Here is a 20,977-nt window from a genome sequence, read left to right as displayed (position 1 = left end):
TCTTGCAGCATTCATAGGGAGTAAAAATATATTACTGACATTTTGGACCTGAGCTCTTTCTCAAGGTATAAGCAAAAAAAAACAATAAAGGTATCTGGATAAAGACTGGAGAGAGAGAGTGAGGGGAGGAGTCCAGAGCAAAGCCAAAAGCTGTTAATTGGATATAAAAGGAAAGGTGAGAATAGATTTTGGCTCTGTGAATGGAGACAGTGGGAAAAGAGAGAGAGAAAGCGCGCGAGCTGGGGAAAGGCGATGGGGTGGGGGGGGAGGGGGGAAGAAAATGGGGGTGGGATTTCACAGAAACCAGAGAAATTGACGTTAATGACATCCAATTGGAGGGTTTTGTCATTTTAACAGATGTATCCTCCCTGTTTATTCTCACTACTGAAAACCACAACTTGAAAGCAACTCTAGACTCTGCTACGTAAATACAGTCCTTATGTTTAGAGGTTTACAGGCCACACACATTAACATCTGTCAAGTTATTTCTCTATTCGAGGGAATCTTTGATAAATACTCTGCAGTTACAGCATCAAGAAATGTTGGACAATATGACAATTTCCCATAGAACTACCCTCTTACCTGCTGGCTCTCCGCAGCTGCTGGAGAGTGGAGCCTGCTGCACTCCTCCTCGTGGTACTCTTCCTTGCACTCCCGGCAGAAAACAAACTGAAAGGCAAAGTAGAAGGTGTGAAGGAGGTGGAAGTTGTTGGAACATAGGAGAGGTGAATCAATATTTAACTCTGCACTCTAGGTTTTCCTGTTGTTTAGAAAATACTTTTTCATGGCCTTGTTGTTGACATCACCACTTTTCGTGTCAGCAAAATGACACTGCAGAAAGGGCGGTTGCAGAAACTTGAGGAAAATTTGACATAGATGCTCTAACACGGATCGGAGGTGATGGATCCCAAGCAAGAGTAATTGGATTTCCAGTATGTCTTTAATCTCATTCCCCTTCTCCCCACAACCTTTCCATGAGGAAAAGAAATTCACATTTTTACAATTATTAAGTCTTTAAAGATATGCTTCACCTTCTTACATGCATCTAAAAGAGTTGTGAATGCAGCTCAGGCTGTCATGTAAATGAACCTCCCATCTATCAACTCTGACTCTACCTCTTGCTGTGTCAGGAAAGCTGAATAAATATGAAGGGACTCATCCCACCCCAGTCACACTTTCTTCTCTCCCGTTCTATCGAGCAGAAGATACATGACTTGACAACACAAACCTGCAGATTCAAGTATGGTTTCTTTCTTGCTGTCATCAGACTCTTAAATCGATCTCATACTAGTGAAAGTTGATGCCTCTGCGCTGTTTTAACAGTACTCTTTTTGAGAGACAGCACTTTGTTTATGTAAAGCTTTCTGCTGCACCATTTGACATTGTAACACCACTGCCTGCTCTTCTATTTATTTAATTGATTATTATTGCACTATTTGCTGAAGGAGTTTAGTTGCCTGGAATGCAAGCAAAGCAAAGCTTTTTGTTGTCTATTGGTACATGTAAAAATTTGAACAATTTAGAAACATTTGTTTTCATTTTGTGTTGATGTCAGGCCTTGCTCTGTTCCTCCAGTAGAGTCAAATCTCTTATTAATTACTTGACTGAGTCTATTTTCACCAGAAGGTGAAGTAACTGAATTATATGGCCAAATTGTACATAAATCTGAGCATATCTTGAACACTGTACCCTGATTCTGATTGGCTCTTGGTCCTGTCCAACCATTAGCATGCTTGCCGGCCCACATTATTTTTTTCAGTCACAGTTTTGAAATTCTCACTCTTCCTCTAATTGCAAGCAATATGACAAACCTCACACCTCTCTGCTCCCCACCAATTCTGTCCTGTTTAGAATCACTCGCCGCTAGTGGCTGAATTTCCTTCCCCAAGCCAAGCAATGGTTAGGATATTCAAGTACCTCCTGTTTCAGATAATGTTTGTTCACGCTCGGTACATTTTACAGTGTAAACATGTGAGTTAATGTTCTTGTTTTACTTCCATATTTGACTGAATTCCACAATTTTCTCCTACATCAGCTCAACTTCCCATCTGACCATCCTTGCATCATTAAAAGATTTTACATGAAACCATAAATAAAAACAGGAAAAGAGCTGCAAACACTAAATAGATCAAGCAGTGTCTGAGAAAAAGAAAAGACCATTAATCAGTTCTGAGAGAGTTTAATTTTAAGTTGCAAGTAGGAGGGGGAGACACGGCTCGGACAAAGGGGATATCTCTTGTCTTTCATACTCCTTACATATTCCTTTTCCTATTTAATTACTGCTTGTATAACTCAACATTAACCTTTTACATTTAACCACTACTTGTATAAAATCCAGGCCTGCATTTGTAATTTTTTTTAAGGTAGTGATATTTTCACCTTTAGAATTATTGCAGCCACATCCTCAAATATCTTTTTACATCAACTGTTAAACTTCGCGCTGTCTATCCTGTTCTTTATTTCAGTACTCCACCATACTGAACTGCAAACCAACAGCTTTGGTATGACCTTGTTTCCATGAGCCTTGATATAAGACAGGTAGGTGGTGAAGCCAGTGGATCTTGGGAGCAAACTCCAAACTTCTGGGTCAAGGCACCACAGAGAAGGCCACAGTGACAATGGATTGCGGCACAGCAATGATTAAAGAAGAGAAAAAAATTGGTGTAAGATGGAGGGTTAATATTTTGGTGGAGCTGTGTTATTTTGTAGAAGGACTGATTGGGAAGAGAGTGAACAAGGATGCCTAATATTGTGATATTGTAGAGCTCGTCGAAAGAACCAAAGACTTGTTGATCCAAACCAAGGCTTTTATTAGCAAAAGACCGGAGCTCTTCACAGGTGGCCGACCAGTCCGGAATGATCCGACCTGGCTAGGGACACAACCCTTTAAGGCCCAGACAATAGGTGTGGCTTAGCTCTCAGCCAATCGCTGTAAGCACAGTCTAGATACAGTAACTATATACACTATGTACATTGGTGATAGATCTGTACTATCACAGATATAGATTGATGAAATGAATGCATACATTGTTTGTTGTCATGAGTATTGAAATATAGTAAGAAACATCTTTTTGTGTGCTATTTAGGCAATATAACTTATTTGTAATACACAAATGAGCTGGAGAAACTCAGCAGTTCATGCAGCATCTATAGGAAGTAAAGGTTAACCAACGTTTTGGGCCTGAGCTCTTCATCAAAGTATAAACAAGAAGCAGACAGGCTCCTGAATAAAAAGGTGAGGGAGGTTTGCACGCTGACATGTCTGTTCATGGCCTCATGCACTACCAAATTGAGGCTACCTGCAAACTGGAGGAAGAACACCTTATATTCCGTCTGGGTATCCTCCAACCAGATTGCATTACCATTGACTACTCCAGTTTGTATTAACCACTCCCCCCCCCCCAAACCCGAGTCTCTCTCTTTCCCTATTCCTCTGTTTCTTTTCCTCCAGCTCCCCACCCACTTCTCTGGCTTCTCTGATCAGGGAGGTACACTCCCCCCCTACCCCCCATCACCCAGGCTTTTTTCTCTTCTACCCTCCTGCTTGTAACCTCTTACATGTTAGCCTGTGCTCCATCCCCTGCCGCTTCCTCCCTCCTCTTCTCTTCTTCCTGACCACCCCACATTTTTATTCGGGCACCTGCCTGTTTTTTGATTGCACTTTAACGAAGGGATCAGTTCTGCAAAATTGATCATCCTTTACTTTCTATGGATCGGTAGTTTTCAAACTAACCCTCTAAACTCAAATTCCACCTTAAGTATTCCCTAAGCCATAAATGCTCTGTGATTGCTTAAGGTGGTAAAAAGAGTGGGAAGGGAAAGTTGAGAATCACTGCTCTAGACCCAATAGTTACTGAAATATATTGCTTGAGAAAAATTGTCATTGGCCCATTTCCTTTGGAGGTATGAAACTGTGCACATAACGAGTGTACTGTGAATAAAAACTCTCATGAAGAGAGGGAGAACAAATGCTTTTATTAGCTTATAACTATGGCTAGGGTCTCACAATAGTCTTCAGAAGGATTTAGGTGGGAAACCAGGGTTATAAGTGAGCAGATGGGGGCGGAGCTGAGAGGCAGGGGCAGCCATCAGCACAACACCCTACCAGTGAATCCCAGTTCACAGTATTCACCCCTTCCTGCAGAATTTAGGGTCTGTGAATGGGTTTAGATTTAAGTGGTCCGAGGGTCTGGAGATCCTGGTGGAGACCTTAGCACCGGGGGGCCTTGGACTCCTTGGGTCTCCTGGTCACTTTGTGAGGGAGGAGAGGCGGGCTGTGTCTCCAACTCACTGGTGGAGGGAGATGCACTTTCCTCCTGAACCAGATCCCCAAAAGCCCTGACTGGGGGATGGCGAGAATGAGCTCCATGGGTCGCAGGGCACATGAGGTGTAACAGAGTATGTTGTGTTTTATATTGTATATATATATGATTTTGGTAGATAAAGTGTGGCAGGTTTTTTTTTAGTATAGGTCACTTACAAACACTTCAAAACAGTTCTCATATAAAATACTGGAGCTTTGCTCAAGCTGGACTGGTCGGCTCTGAAGGCCTTTGCAAAAGCTTTGGTGAGTGCCCAATGGACTTCACTAATGGGTTGTTGTTTTGAAAAGCAACAGATGAAAGAACTCAAAGAATTTGGTTAGGAGCAGCAGTCTGTCTGAGTGCTGCTTGCTGTTCTAAGAGGAATCATGTAGTTTTTGCAAGCAGAGAGAGAAAAACAGGCTTTTCTCTGAGAGAGAGAGAGGGAGAGAGAGAATTCAGATCTGAAGTTTTACAGTTCAGCAGCAGCTGGGACTGGAACAGGACAAGCTAGCAAGTTTGTGGAAAACCCCATATTTGGAGATGGGTTGTGAGTTCTTAGTTCAGCCTGCTCAAAGCCCTTGTGGTCCATACAAGAGGATAAGACTGGCTGCCTAATGTTTCTCTTGAAATAAGGGAAACAAAAAGGAACTCTGTGGTGACCTGAAAGAAAGAGGTTATCATCTGGAAAACCCCGATGGGGCCAGTTTCTTCAGCAAGACACTGACATGGCTGATTAAAAGGAATCAGTTTTGTGGGTGTCCAGTGAACAACAAATCTCTCTCTGAAAACTGACAAGAACCTTCCTGAATGGTAACCATTTACCTTTCAAGCGCCGAAGTCTGATGAAATTCATAAATGTTAAATTCTGTGCACAGTATAAAAATTCCTCCGATAAACTTGGAGGAATGAGAAGTGAGATTGGACTGTGAATTAAATAACTTTTCTAAACATACACATGCGCTTAGAAGGGGTTTAAGTAGGTTAATAGTAATAAGTTAAAGTGTGATCCTGTTTTCATGATTAAAGATAATTAAAAGGAACTTTTGTTTAAGTAACCATTTGTTTTGGTGAATATCTATTGCTGCTGTGTTCTGGGGTCCTTTGGGCTCATAACAGAGACAACAGACCCTCTGTTCCGGTGGGTGCCAAGTCCCTGATGGAGATGGTGTCCTCCCTGCCATCCGGGTACTCCACATAGGCATACATGGGGTTGGGATGGAGCAATTTCACCCTTTCCACCAGGAGGTCAGTCTTGTTTCTCCTCATGTGCTTCCTGAGAAGGACTAGATCAGGAATGCTGGGCCAAGTTGGGAATGTAGTTCCTGATGCCAACCTTTCGAAATTGAATAGGAGCTTGTGAGGAGTAGCGTTGGTAGCGGTACATAGTAGTGACCAGATGGAATAGAGTACCATAGGAAAGACTTCCTGCCAGCGTGAGTCTGGAAGGTCTTTTGACTTCAGGGCCAGTTTGACAGCCTTCACAGTTTGACTGTGGCATTCTCCTTTTCAACCTGCCCATTCCCCCGGGGGTTGTAGCTGATAGCCCTGCTGGATGTGATGCCCCTCAGCCGCAGGTACTGACGTAGATTGTCACTCATAAAAGATGAGCCCCGGTCATTATGAATATAGCTGGGATACCCGAACAGGGTGAAAATGGCCCTTTATGACTGACGAAGTGGACGTGTCTGGACATGAAATGGTGAATGGGAAGTGGGAGTACTCATCAGTGATAGAGAGGAAGAAAGTGTTCCCATTTGTGAAGGGGAGAGGACACTTAAAATCAACACTGAGCTGTTTGAAGGGCCTGGATGACTTGATCAGGTGTGCCCTTGCGGGGTGATAGAAGTGTGGCTTGCACTTCGCACAGACCTGGCAAGACCTGGTCATTTCCCTGATATCTTCCATGCTGTAAGGCAGATTGCGAGCCTTGACAAAATGAGCCATGCAGGTAACCCCGGATGGCAGAGCTCATTATGCAGAGACCGCAGTTGGCCGGTGTGTGCAGAGGCACAGCTTCTTCTGGATAAGGCTTCTAGAGGGTCATTAAAGGCTCCTGGGCGATGGGCAATGTCATAATTGTAGGTGGAGAGCTCGATCCTCTACCTAGCAATTTTGTCATTTTTGATTTTTCCCCTCTTGACATTATTAAACATGAATGCGACAGAGTGCTGGTCAGTGAAGAGTGTAAATTTCCGATCCACCAGGTAGTGTCTCCAGTGCCTCACAGCTTCTACAATGGCTTGAGCCTCCTTTTCCACAGATGGGTTCAGGACCTCGTGGCCTTGTAATGTCCGAGAAAAAAATGCAACCGGTCTGCCTGCCTGGTTGAGGGTAGTAGCCAGGACTACATCTGAAGTGTTGCTTTCCACTTGGAAAGGTGCATTCTCGACAACCACATGCATAGCAGGTTTCGCAATGTGATTCCAGAGGTAGTTAAAAGACATTTGGGCTCCAGCCGAGAGGGGAAAATTAGTGGCTTTTAAGAGGGGCGAACCATATCAGTGTATTGAGGGATTCACTTGGTGTAATATAAGAAAAACCCCAGGCATCTCCTCAAAGCCTTTGTGGTCCTAGGACCGGGGAACTCTAACATCCTATCGAGATCAGGGCCAATTATGCCATTCTCCACCATGTAACCAAGGATAGCCAGCCATTTAGTCCTGAACATGCACTTGTCAGATTTATAAATGAGGTTCAGCACTTTAGCTGTGTGGAGAAAATTCTGGAGGTTGGCGTCATGGTCTTCTAAGGTGTGGCCACAGATGGTGACATTATCCAGGTAGGAGAAGGTAGCCTTCAACCCATACTCATCCACCATTCTGTCCATCTTCTTCTGGAAGATAGAAACCTCATTAGTGATACTGAAAGGGACCCTCTGGAATTGATAGAGGTGACCGTTAGCCTCAAATGCCATATATGGATGGTCCTCGGAATGGATTGGCAGCTGGTGATAAACAGTTTAAAGGCCGATGCTCGAATAGACCCGATACTGCGCAATATCATTCACCATGTCCGAAATTTGAGGGAGGGGGCATGCGTCCAGGACTATGTACTGATTAATAGTTTGGCTATTGTCAATTACTAGACTGGACTTGTTTTCCCCTTTCACCATCACCACTTGCGCTCTCCACGGGCTGGTGCTAGATTTGATGATACCTTCAATGATCAGATGTTGTGTCTCAGACTTTATGAAATCTCAGTCTGCTGTGCTGTACCCCCTGCTCTTGGTAGCAATAGGTTTGCAGTCCAAGGACAGATTCGGGAAGAGAGGTGGGGGTTGATATTCAGTGTGGAGAGGCTGCATGTGGGTTTTGATTTTAGAGGCCGTCCATTCCGAATTGTTACAGGGGGGAGGGGACCAGAATACTCCAAGGTCACGCTTTTAAGGTGACACAGGAAGTCCAGACCCAACAATACCGGAGCACACAATTCATCAAGTATATAAAAGTGAATCTTACAGAAATCCCCCCCCCCCTTTGAATGACAGATGTACTATACAATGTTGTTGAATACACATAGAATGTGAATGAGACGCAAGGAACATGCATCTTTAGGTTGTACTCTTGCACAGTCCATGAATCTATGAAGCTTTCAGTAGAGCCTGTGTCGATTAGGCATTTAGTGGAGTGCCCGTTTACCTTCACAGTCACTATAGAGTTGCTGAGCTGATGAGGTCTGTCCTGATCTAGAACCATCGAGGCTAGGACCCCGGAGACTCCATACTCCTCACTCGAGTTGTCCTCACCATCCTGGGTTGCCCTATGTGGGTAAGAAGACGTCGACCTCGTGGCATGGCAAGATGGCCGCCCTCCTTCCTCCTCCTCTGATGATGGCGGTGAGTTTGAATTTGGGTCGCGGCAAGATGTCTGCTGAGCCTTTTCGCACCGTTTCCTCACTGCCACTGACACCTTCCGTCAGCGTGTAGCACAGCATGTAGATTTGGGTGAATTCAGGGCAGATGGCTTGGGGCTGGAATCAGATCCAGGAGCAGTGCAGGCCATGGACTTCCCCAGGCTTCTTCCCCTCGTCAAATGCCCTTTCTTGCCACAGCTAGAACACACTGAGACTTTAGCTGGGCAACAAGATCGGGGATGCTGGTTTTTGCAGCAGAAAAAGTGCTCCCTAGCACAGGAAGCAGCAGCCATTAGAGTTGGGGTAGTGGGAGCAGGCGGTCCTTGAAAGGGGTCACCTGGGTGAGTGAGCTTGCTGGCTTTGAGGTAATCGTTCTCAAGCTTGGCCTGTTCCAATGATTTGGCCAGTTCCATGTGGCTAGCCAGGTCCTTCTTACCTGACTTGAGTAGTCACTGCCTCATGTACCTTGAGCGTACCCCCACGACTAGAGTGTCCTGGATCTGTTCTTCTTCATGAACACAACCCTTAGTCGCTTTGTACCTGCACTTCTTGGCAAGCTTCCACAGATCCAACAGGTAGTCATTGATGGTCTCTCCTGGCCATTGGCGATGTAGAGCAAGTCGGTGCTTCACTAGGACCTCGTTTTGCGACTTCAGGTACCGACTCTTCAATGCCTCGATGGCAGCATCATAACTAGTGCAGTCCCTAATGACTGCATACCCTTTCATTCCTACCCTCAAAACGAGTGTGGACCTCCTGAGTTAATCAGTGTGGAAGATGTCTCTAGTTGTGTTCAGGTAGGTCTGGAAGTAGTCTAACCAGTACGTGAACTCCTTAGCCATGTCGGGGGTCAGGGGGTCTATCAGCAGCATGCCTGGCTTGAGTAGCACTTCCATCATTTAGGGAATAAACAAATAAAATTGTAGCGTGAATAAAAGCTCTCATGACTCATGACTGGAGGGAGAACAAATGCTTATAACTATGGGTAGGGCCTCACAGTAGTATGCGGAAGGGTTTTGGGTTTAGGTGGGAAACCTGCGGTATATGTGAGCAGATAGGGGCGGAGCCAGCCATCAGCACAACTATCAGTGATTCCCAGTTCACTGCAACGAGTCAATTTAAAGTGGTTTTCAAACCTTTTTCTTTTCAATCCCTTACGAATCACAGAGCATTTATGGCAGAGGGATTGCTTAAGGTGGAATGTGAGTTTACGGGGCAGTTTGAAAACCACTGCCGGGATGCTGCGTGACCTGATGAGTTTTGCCAGCATTTTTGAGTTTTAAACTCAAACCCAATGTTTACAGACTTTCTTGATAAACTCAACCCAAATCATATGGAAGGTAATGCAATAAAATCAAATAGACAACTGAATAAGGTAATAGTGTTACTGAGATGAAACAGTAATTTCCCATTATTCTCCAGTCTCCGATTTTATAAATATTGAACTGTGCAAAAAATAAGCCTTTATTTTAAATGGGAATGAAAGAATGTATAAAGTTCTTCAATAGTTCTGTTATATGGCGAGCTCTCCACTGGCCACCGTGACAGAGGTGCACCAAAGAAAAGGTACAAGGACTGCCTAAAGAAATCTCTTGGTGCCTGCCACATTGACCACCGCCAGTGGGCTGATATCGCCTCAAACCGTGCATCTTGGCGCCTCACAGTTTGGCGGGCAGCAACCTCCTTTGAAGAAGACCGCAGAGCCTACCTCACTGACAAAAGGCAAAGGAGGAAAAACCCAACACCCAACCCCAACCCACCAATTTTCCCCTGCAACCGCTGCAATCGTGTCTGCCTGTCCTGCATCAGACTTGTCAGCCACAAACGAGCCTGCAGCTGACGTGGACTTTTTACCCCCTCCATAAATCTTCGTCCGCGAAGCCAAGCCAAAGAAAGTTCTGAGAATTTGCATTGCCTCAGCGCTTAAGATATTTGCTCTTGCTGCCACCTAGTGTCAGAAATACACACTACCAGGCCAGACAAAGAATTATTGGGGAAATTCCAAAGGTCAGACAAAGTTCAAAGTTCAGATTTATTGACAGAGTACAGACATGACTTCACATATGTTGACAGCCACTTCTACTGGTTGTCTGCACCCGCTGCAGCCACTGTACTCGCTACGATGCTATTGTGCATGCGCAAGTCCCCGTGAAACACACTAATTGAAAAAGGAGACAGAGCTTGGCTGCTGGAGACGCCATTTCCAGGGGCTCATGTTATACATTGTTGAATTTAACAGTAAAGCATTCATCAGAGTTGCCACTTTGTGTTGTCTGGTTATTTGATGCGTCAACAAACATGGTGTCAGAAGTCTAAACCTGAAGCCTTCAAGTGAAAAAGTGAGTAACCAACGCTATGTTTGCAACACATTTCTGACTGCACCATAATGGCAGACGGATTCAGAAGGCCTGACCTGCTTGTGTTTGAGGGCAACATGGCCGAGAATTGGCATATATTCGAACAAGAATGCGACATTTTCATTGCGGAACCGCATAGTGATAAGTCTGCCCGAGTCAAAGCATACATTTTACTAAATTTAGTGGGCTCTGAGGCCATCGAAAGGGATTAACCAGATCATTCATATATGCAAACGAAGTGCATGAAGGGGGTATCGTTATCAACCCTGAGTCAAGAGAGGACCCCAAGTGTTTAAAAATAAAATTTCGAGAAATGTGAAGTCCACAAAAGTACCAGAAACCAGAGGCCTGGTGAGTCGATTCAATCATATGTCAGCGACCTAAAAATCGTGGCAAGGACCTGTGACTTCAGAACGCTCTGTGATGAGTAGATTAAGACTGGATGGTCTGCGGCATCTGTGACAAAGGCATGAGAAAGGCACTGCTGTGTGGCGCTCTTAAAAGCCATCTCCACATGTCTGCTTTATGAACCCAAGGAAGAGAACAGCAGAAAGCTTGTCCCTCCACAGCAGCAAGCCACGAGCATAGACGCAGTCCAGGTGGGACCTGCGAACAAGCAGTGGCCAGAAGCCAGAAGAAGACTAAGCCAACCAAGCCCTGCTACATTCTCACCCAGGACGGAGTGCGGCAACTGTGGCAGCGACCATGTGGCAAGACGAGAGATGTGCCCGGCAGTTGGCCAGCAGGCAGAGCATGCCAGAAATTGAACCTTTTCAGCAGATGTTGCAGAGCTAAGCAGCAACTCTCCCCAAGACCCAGATATAGAAGGATGATTAACCAGTTGGAACCTGAGCAAGGACAAACCAACTTGGATGAAGAGTATTACGTTGATGGATTGACTCTGCAGATGGCAGGAGGCCCAACAAGAATCAGAAGGAATAATGAAGCATTTGTAACAATGAGGATCAATGGTAAATCAACAGACATGAAAGTTGACACTGGAGCCAAGTCCAGTGTCATGTCACAAAGAACATTCAACCTACTGAGGAAGTCAGAACAGGACATACCGTTCTCCAAGTCCACAAGTCTAGTGGCACACGAAGGCAGCAAATTATAACCGACGGCATAGTGCGACAGCGGTGCTACGTTCAGGACAGCTGAACATGCTAACATTTTTCATAGTCAAAGAAAACGACCTGCCTCTGCTGGGCCTGAACACAAGCATGGACGTAGGTCTTATTTCGTTCAGCAGAGAGGTACACCAGATAAGTCTGGCCAAAGATTATTTGACACGCAGAATCTTTTCTGAGTACTGTGTGTGACCTTTTTACGAAAGAACTGGGGAAATTGCCGGTGACATATTCCATGCAGCTCGACCCAGAAATGAGGCCCGTGGTTCATCCAGCACACTGTATAGCGGTAGCAATGAAGGACAGGGTTAAGGCCGAGCTGGACAGGATGAAGGACCTGGGTGTGATTACCCCAGTCTTCAAGCCCACCAAGTGGGTGTCCTCCATGGTGGCTACTAAACAAAATGACGGACAGGAGATCTGGATCTGCATCAACCCAAGAAACATCAATACAGCTTTAAAATAACCACACCATCCAATGCGTACCGTGGAGGAAGTTGCTGCGCAGATGGCCGACGCAACCGTTTTTTCAGTTTTGGATGCAAAGAATTCCTTTTGGCAAATCAAGCTTGACTACAAGTAATCACTGTTGACCACATTCAGCATGAGTTTCGGCTGATACAGATTCCTGTGAATGCCATTTGGAATCAATTCAGCCAGCAAAGTATTTCAAAGATCAATAGGGCAAATCTTTGCAGTGTCTCTCTGTGCCATCATTGTTGATGACATACTTGTAGGTGGCAAAGACTTGGATGAACACGACGCAAATTTAAAAAAGGTACTTGACAAAGCCTGGAAGGAAAACCTTAAGCTCAACCCCCATAAGTGCAAATTTTGGCTGAACCAGGTCGGTTATGTAGGCCATGTTTTCACAGGAGAAGGCCTGAAGGCAGCCCCTTCAAAGACTAGAGCAATTAGTGAAATGCCAGTTCTGACAGACGTGATAGTGCTACAATGTTTCCTGGGCATGGTCAACTACCTGAGCAAGTTCATTCCGCACACCAGTGACCTTACTGCCCCACTAAAGCAGTTGATGCATAAAGACGTGGTTTTGTCCTGGCAGGAGCAACAACAAAATGTATTCCACGCATTAAAAAGAGATATGTCATGCCCACCTGTTCTATTGTACTGTTGTACAAAGACCAGTCATGCTAACCTGTGATACATCACAGTACGGTCTGGGTGCAGCATGCCTGCAGGATGGGAAACCAGTGACCTAAGCATCCAGGTCACTCACCACCATGGAGACCAGATACGCCATAATAGAGAAGGAGTTGTTAGCAGTAGTTTTTGCCTGTTCAAAATTCAATGACTACATTTATGGCAAACCAGTGACCATAGAGACTGACCAACTTACTTCTGGTCGCAATTCTGAAAAAGCCAATCCATGCAGCTTCTGCACGATTACAGAGAACGATGGTCAGGCTTCAGAAATACAACCTGACTTTGGTTTACAAGTGTAGAAAAGAAATGCATTCAGTCGAAGCGTAACCTTATGCTCCCAGAAAATGCATGATCCAACAAGCTGAGGAAGGGGACACGTTTGATGTAATGACAGTAATTCACATCTCCTCCTGGTTGGATGAACTGAGACAGCTCCCAGCTGAAGATACAACTTTGAGGACTTTTATTAAGGGCGGCTGGCCTGACAAACAGCGCAGCCTACCACCCGCAGTGCAACTCTACTTTCCATTCTAGGACTAATTACTCATTGATGATGGAATCATAATGAAAGGCCTGAGACCAATAGTTCCGAGTTCACTGCAAAACATTTATGTCAACATCCTGCAAAGAGGGCACCCAAGAGCAGAAGCAACCAAACGCAGGGCTAGAGACATAAATTTTGGCCAGGGATGATCGAGAACATAGACCAGGAAGTACCAGCTTGCTTGGTGAGGAATAGCACCAGACTGCACCAACAGAAAGAGTCACTGCAGCTTCACACAGTGCTGGACCTCCCCTGGTAAACCATGGCAACAGATATCTTCAAAGGGCACGGTCAACAGTATTTGGTTCTTGTCGATTCATTCTCTGGATGGTTTGAGAAAGACCTTTTACTCAACGTCACCTTGTCGGCAGTTATTATCAAGTTAAAAAGACACTTTACGGTGCATGGGGCACCCCACACTCTGCTATCGGACCATTCAGATACTTTGCAACAACATGGGATTTCAACCATATCACTAGCTGCCTGGAATACCACAGTCAAATGGATTGGCTGTAAGAGCTGTGAGGAGTGTGAAGTAGCTTGTGGAGAAGTCCCACATGGAATATAAGGATGTGTTCCTAAACCTGCTGAACTGAAGGAACATCTCCGATAATGCCATATTGGGCTCTCCGGAGCAACGACTCTTGTCGTGGCAGATATGGACGACTCTGCCTGTGGCAAGGAGACTCTTGGAGCCTAAAGAACCTGCAAGGAATTAAATCCCAACTGTTGAACAGGAGGCAAACCCAGAAGCAGAAGCAGCTGACCGCTCATGCCATTAACATAAGGATGCAGACTCCACAGGGCTACGACCATATGGGCATAGTTAAAAGGAGCTGCCAGGAGCCCAGGTCATAACAGGTAAAATCAGAAGGAAGGTGTATTGGAGAAACCATCGACACATCCTATCCGTAAGGGAGCCACCCCATCCCAAACCATTCCTGATGAGACTATAAACCAGGATCTGGAACATAAACCTGGGGTAGGCAGAGCTTCTGCCGTAACAACCCATGAAACAAATGGCTGCACCCCCCCAAGACCATGGATGGCACATCCTTTCAAGCGGAAGCACCCCAACCAGTACCCCATGTATCCACTTCCACCAAGGCTACTACATAACACGCTTTGGGTGCACTTGTAAGCCCAACCCAAAATATTGGGATTAAACTGGGCTGACTGTTCACTGCTGAACTATAATTATTGTAAAGTACGACACCTACATGGATTGTGGTAATGTGAAGGGGATTGTCCAAAAAAGGGGATGCAGACAGCTGCTTCTATTAGCTGTCTGCACCCGCTGCAGCCATTGTACTCACTACAGCACTATTGCGCATGCGTGGGTCCCTGAGAAGCATGCTAATTAAAAAAAAGGAGATGGAGCTTGGTTGGTGGTGTACGCCATTTCCAGGGGCTCCTGTTATACATTGTATTGTTGAATTTAACAGTAAAGCATTGGTCAGAGGTTGCTGTTTTGTGTTGTCTGTTTATTTGATGCATCCAACAAACATGCAACCCTGAGATTCTTTTTCCTGCAGGCCAGGCAGAATTTCTACTCACTATACACCATGACTGTGTGGCCAGCCACTACCCCAATGCTATCTACAAGTTTGCCGATGGTTGTTGGAAGATTCACAAACGGCGATGAGGAAGTGTACAGGAGGGAGATAGATCAGCTCCTTGAATGGTGTCATGCCAACAACCTTGCATTCAACATTAACAAAACCATGGAGATGATTGTAGATTTCAGGACAATTCAGTCCTCATCAAGGGCTCAGTAGTGGAGATGGTGAAGAACTTCAAATTCCTGAGTGTCAACATCTCCAAGGATTTGTCCTGGAGCCTCCATGCTGATGCAATCACGAAAAAGGCTCATCAGCAGTTATACTTTGTGAGGTGCTTGAGGAGAGTCAGTATGTCACCAAAGACTCTAGAAAACCTCTACAGGTGTACCGTGGAGAGCATTCTGGCTGGGTGCATCACTGTCTGGTATAGAGGTCCCAATGCTCAGGACAAGAAAATCTCCAGAGGGTTAACTCGGCCTGCGATGTCATGGGCATCAGTCTTCATTCTATTAAGGACAAGAGGTGATGTTTTAAGAAAACAGTTTCTATCCTCAAAGACCCCCTCCACCCAGGCCATGCCCTCTTCACTCTGCTACCATTGGAAAAAGGTACAGGAACCTAAAGATGAGCACTCAACAGCTCAAGGATGGCTTCTTCCCCACTGCCATCAGATTCCTGAATAATCAATGAACCAAAGACACTGCCTTACTATGACTTTTCGTGCAATATTTGTAAAATGGTGTATATGAATGTTTGCACTGTGAGCTGCCACAAAACAACAAATTTTGTGATGTACATGATAATAAATTCTCATTCTGCAAAAAAAAATGTACTCAAAAAAGATACATGTACAAAAAAGAGAAATGTCATCCAAGAAAGAAGTACAAACAAACTGGGTAATACAGAAAATAAATATTCAATAATAAATAATATGCAAAGTAAGAGCCCTTAAATGAGTCCCTGATTGAGTTTGTTGTTGAGGAGTCTGATGGTGGAGGGGTAGCAGCTGTTCCTGAACCTGGTGGTGCAAGTCTTGTTGTACCTATACTTCTTTCCTGATGGCAGTAGCGAGCACAGAGGATGTCTTGGATGGCAGCATTCCCTGAAGATTTTCTTGATTGTGGGCAGAGTTTTGCCTGTGATGTATTGACATGTATCCACTACCTTTTTCAGGTCTTTCTACTCAGAGATTTTGGCGCCTCCATACCATCTGGTCAGCACACTTTACACTACACATCTGTTGAAGTTTGCCAAGGTTTTTGATACCATACCAAATTTCTGCAAACTCCTGTGAAAATAGAGAAAATTATATAATTTCTTGATGATGTGCTGGGACCAGGAAAGGTCCTCCAAAATAGTGATCCCAGGAATTTAAATTTGCTCTTCCTCTCCACCTCTGATCTCACCAGTGATCACTGGATCACACATCTATGAGTAGAAATATTTAATCAATGTTTTGGGTCTGAACTTTTTATTAAGACTAAGATAAAACAGGTGAAATTAAATAGAGGTTCAGAGGTGAGGACGAGAAGGGATGGAGATGAAAAATCAGATAAATGAAACAATACATAAAATTGGAGAAACTCAACAGATCATGCAACATTTAGAGAAGGTAAAAGGCTGTTGATGTGTTGGGCTTGAGCCTTTCATCGGGAATGTGGAGAAACATGAATAAAAAGGTGGGAGGAAGAGAGGAGAGGAGGGAAGAAGGGGAAGGGGAGGAGCACAGGCTAACAGGTAAGATATTATAGGTGTAATCAGGTTGTAGGGTGAAAGAGAAAGAAGCTGAGAAATGATGGGGAGAGGGCAGAGGGCTAAGAAGAGTAGCTCTGAAGGGAGAAGGATGTGAAGGGTGTGGGGAACTGGAGGAAAGAAGACAAAGGGATAGGGAAAGAAAGAAACAGAGGGATTGGGGTTAGTAGAAATTGGAGGTCAATATTAATGCCATCTGATTGGAGAATGCCGAGATACAATATAAGGCTGTATCTACAATTGTACAAGGCCCTCACTATGGTAGTACATGAGGCCACAGACAGACATGTCAATGTGGCAATGGTGTGTGGATTTAAAATTGTTGGCCTTTGGGATGGAGAGAAGGTGCTTATTGAAACAATCTCCCATACAGCATCCAATCTCCACAACGTTGCTTCACTTGTAAAACTGAATGTTGGTGAAGGAGGAGGTGTAAGTAGAAAGAAAACACTTTTTTTAGTCACAGCAGAGTACAGGGTCTTCCGGCCCAGGAGGCCACACCATCCAATTACAACTATGTGACCAATTAAACTACTAACCCCATATGTCTTTGAAATGTGGGAGGAAACTGAAGCACCTGGAGGAACCCCACGCAGACAAGGTAGGGTTCCGATCTTATAATCAGTGTTGGATTCAAGCCTGAGGTGCTGACGCTTTAATGCATGCCCACTGCTATGTTAATCGTGCCATGCTTGCGATCACATGGGTAGGTGCCAAGGGGGAAATTAGTGGGACGGGATGGGTGAAGGAGGGAGTTCCGAAGGGAGTGATCCCTGCAGAAAGTGGAGGAGAGGAAGGTTAGGGAGGGAAGCATGTCTGGTGGTTGGATCCTATAGCAGGTGGCGCAAATTGTGGAGAATAATATGCTGGATGCGGAAGCTGGTGGGGTGGTAGGTGAGGACAAGGAGAAACCTGTCCTTTTTGTGTCTGGTGGTGGAGGAGGTCAGAGCGGATGTGCAGGAAATAGAGGAGATGTGGGAAGAAGGAGGACATCTCTGATATCCTGGAAAGGAAGTCTTCATTCTGGCAGCAGATGCATTGGAGACAGAGGAATTGAGAGAAAGGAACAAAATCCTTACAGGATACAAGTTGGGAAGAGGTGCAGCCAAGATAACTGTAGAAATTAGCAGGTTTATAGATGTCTATGGATAGTTTGTCTCCCAAGATGGAGACAGAGAGATTGAGAAATGGGAGAGAGTTACCATAGATGAAGCAAGTGAATGTGAGGTTTGGGTGAAAGCTAGCAGCAAAGTGGATAAGTTGATGAGCTAAGGTGGACCTCATCTGGGGGTACCACCAAATTCCAGTTCACCCCAGGATGTCCCCAACACCATGATTATAAATCCCTTATGCTTGTTTGAATTCCTCTGCATGCCCTTTGGTCAGAAAAACATGGCACAAACTTTCCAGTGGCTGATGGTCACAGTGGGCCGGGACCTCCCATTTGTGTTCATCTATTTGGACGATATCCTCATCGCTAGCTGCAGCCATAGAGACCATGCCGCCCACCTGAGGCAACTTTGCACCTAGTTGAGTGAATTCGGGCTGACAACCCTGTGAAGTGCCAATTCAGCCTGGACACCATTGATTTCCTGCTGCACAGAATAAACAAGCACGGGGCAACACCCCTCCCTGAAAAAGGTCGAGGCAGTCCGGCAATTTGCCAAGCCACGAAAAGTAAAAGGCCTACAGGAATTTCTCCATAAACAATGGCTTGAAGCAATGTTGCGTTCTCGCACCAACCCTCTTTTCAATCTTCTTCAGCATGATGCTGAACCAAGCCATGAAAGACCTCAACAATGAAGACGCTGTTTACATCCGGTACCGCACGGATGGCAGTCTCTTCAATCTGAGGCGCCTGCAAGCTCACACCAAGACACAAGAGAAACTTGTCCGTGAACTACTCTTTGCAGACGATGCCGCTTTAGTTGCCCATTCAGAGCCAGCTCTTCAGCGCTTGACGTCCTGTTTTACGGAAACTGCCAAAATGTTTGGCCTGGAAGTCAGCCTGAAGAAAACTGAGGTCCTCCATCAGCCAGCTCCCCACCATGACTACCAGCCCCCCCACATCTCTATCGGGCACACAAAACTCAAAATGGTCAACCAGTTTACCTATCTCGGCTGCACCATTTCATCAGATGCAAGGATCAACAATGAGATAGACAACAGACTCACCAAGGCAAATAGCACCTTTGGAAGACTACACAAAAGAGTCTGGAAAAACAACCAACTGAAAAACCGCACAAAGATAAGCGTATACAGAGCCGTTGTCATACCCACACTCCTTTTCGGCTCCGAATCATGGGTCCTCTACTGGCATCACCTACGGCTCCTAGAATGCTTCCACCAGCGTTGTCTCCGCTCCATCCTTAACATTCATTGGAGCGCCTTCATCCCTAACATCGAAGTACTCGTGATGGCAGAGGCCGACAGCATCGAATCCACGCTGTTGAAGATCAAACTGCGCTGGGTAGGTCACGTTTCCAGAATGGAGGACCATCGCCTCCCCAAGATCGTGTTATATGGCAAGCTCGCCACTGGCCATCGTGACAGAGGTGCACCAAAGAAGAGGTACAAGGACTGCCTAAAGAAATCTCCTGGTGCCTGCCACATTGACCACCGCCAGTGGGCTGATATCGCCTCAAACCGTGCATCTTGGCGCCTCACAGTTCGGCGGGCAGCAACCTCCTTTGAAGAAGACCGCAGAGCCCACCTCACTGACAAAAGACAAAGGAGGGAAAACCCAACACCCAACCCCAACCAACCAATTTCCCCCTGCCACCGCTGCAACCGTGTCTGCCTGTCCCGCATCGGACTTGTCAGCCACAAATAAGCCTGCAGCTGACGTGGACATTACCCCTCCATAAATCTTCGTCCTTGAAGCCAAGCCAAAGAGGAGGTGTAATGATAGAGATCTCAGTTGCAAAGCAACTAGCAAAGCCTTACTGTTTGATTAGATTTGGCTGCCACCAGGAGCTGACACAGAGCAGAAGACACACAGAAATGGAGGTTTGCAGTCTCATAGCCTGCCTTATGGTGCTGTTTACAATAACTTTAAGGTAAAGAACCTTTTCGTTCATCCATGTGTTGTCCAAGAACTCACTCATACGAATACAAGATGAAACATGGTGTCAGAAGTGAGATGAAGGAAATTAGAAGGAAATACTTTAAAAAGTAAATTCTAAAGTCAGCAACTGATCAGTGAAGAGAAGCTAACACAGTGAAAAATGGAAGGATTACATTCACCAGTGAAACTTCAGTTGACAGGTAATGTGGCTGAAAATTGGAACAGATTTAAACAGCATTTTGGATGGTATTTAGTTAGTGGAAGTTGGAGCTGATGAGAAAAGTGATAAAGGGAAAGTGTCAGTTTTCTTACATGTCTTGATGATGAAGCCCTGGAACTGTATAATAACTTCACATTTGCTGCTGAAAGAGACAAAATGAAATTGGAAAAAATAATGGAACAGTTTGAGGCATATGCATAACTAAACGTAATGTGACATTTGAGTGGCACAGATTTTTCACATGTATACAGAAAATGGAAGAAAGTATTGATCAGTATGTGAATGAATTGAAAATATAAGCAAAACGTGTGAATTTGGTGGACTGACTGACTCGCTGATAAAAGACAGACTTGTGTGTGGTATTCCAGGTAATAGTCTAAGGGAAAGACTGCGAAGAGTGCAAAATCTAGACCTGGAAAAAGCCACAGCATTCTGTAGGGCTAGAGAAACTGTAAAACACAGGCAAAAGAGCTGTTCAGTGAAACTAGCTGCAAATTGGATGCAATGAGCAAGAACAGACATAAACCGTCTAACAAAAAGCATGCCAAGTGGAAAGAGAGGCGTGGCCAGTGAACAAAAATTAAAGTGATAATTGAAAGCCATATTGTTGATGCAGTTCACAACACCTACCAAAAAAGCATCCAGCATATGCTGAAACATGCAATATGTGCAACAAAAGCAACCATTATGCCTGTTGCTGTAGTAACCAAGTACAACAAAGCAAGGTTCATGTAGTAAATGAAAGGGAGATAGAGGAATTCTATGTAAATGTTGTGATTGAAAACCAGAAAGAAAACGGAGATTGGACATTTCAGTTAAATTGGATACTGGAGCACAAATTAATGTAATATCAAAGACTGATTTTAAGAAGATTAGACACAGACCAAAGGTATATGGAACAAAAGTGAAGGTGACAGGGTATCCAGGTACCAATATACAAATGCAAGGAGAATACATGGTCAAAGTGAACCACAAGGACACGGAGCACATGCTAACATTCATTGTGGTACCAAAGGATGTATAGG

The 20,977-nt window shown here is 44.9% G+C and overlaps 1 protein-coding gene across 1 annotated transcript in view; it reads right to left on the bottom strand.

Moving 5' to 3' along the window:
• prkn (parkin RBR E3 ubiquitin protein ligase) overlaps positions 1-20,977 on the bottom strand; it is a 1,164,186-nt gene that overhangs the window by 45,946 nt on the left and 1,097,263 nt on the right. Inside the window, exon 13 of the mRNA XM_069936147.1 lies at positions 583-669. Coding sequence (XP_069792248.1) covers positions 583-669 — 87 coding nt within the window. The remainder of the gene's footprint in view (positions 1-582; positions 670-20,977) is intronic.

This window comes from Narcine bancroftii, chromosome 4 (genome assembly GCF_036971445.1).
Source record: "Narcine bancroftii isolate sNarBan1 chromosome 4, sNarBan1.hap1, whole genome shotgun sequence".
Taxonomy (NCBI): domain Eukaryota; kingdom Metazoa; phylum Chordata; class Chondrichthyes; order Torpediniformes; family Narcinidae; genus Narcine; species Narcine bancroftii.
Note: the sequence above shows the minus strand (reverse complement) of the source record. Positions and strands in the feature narration are given on the sequence as shown.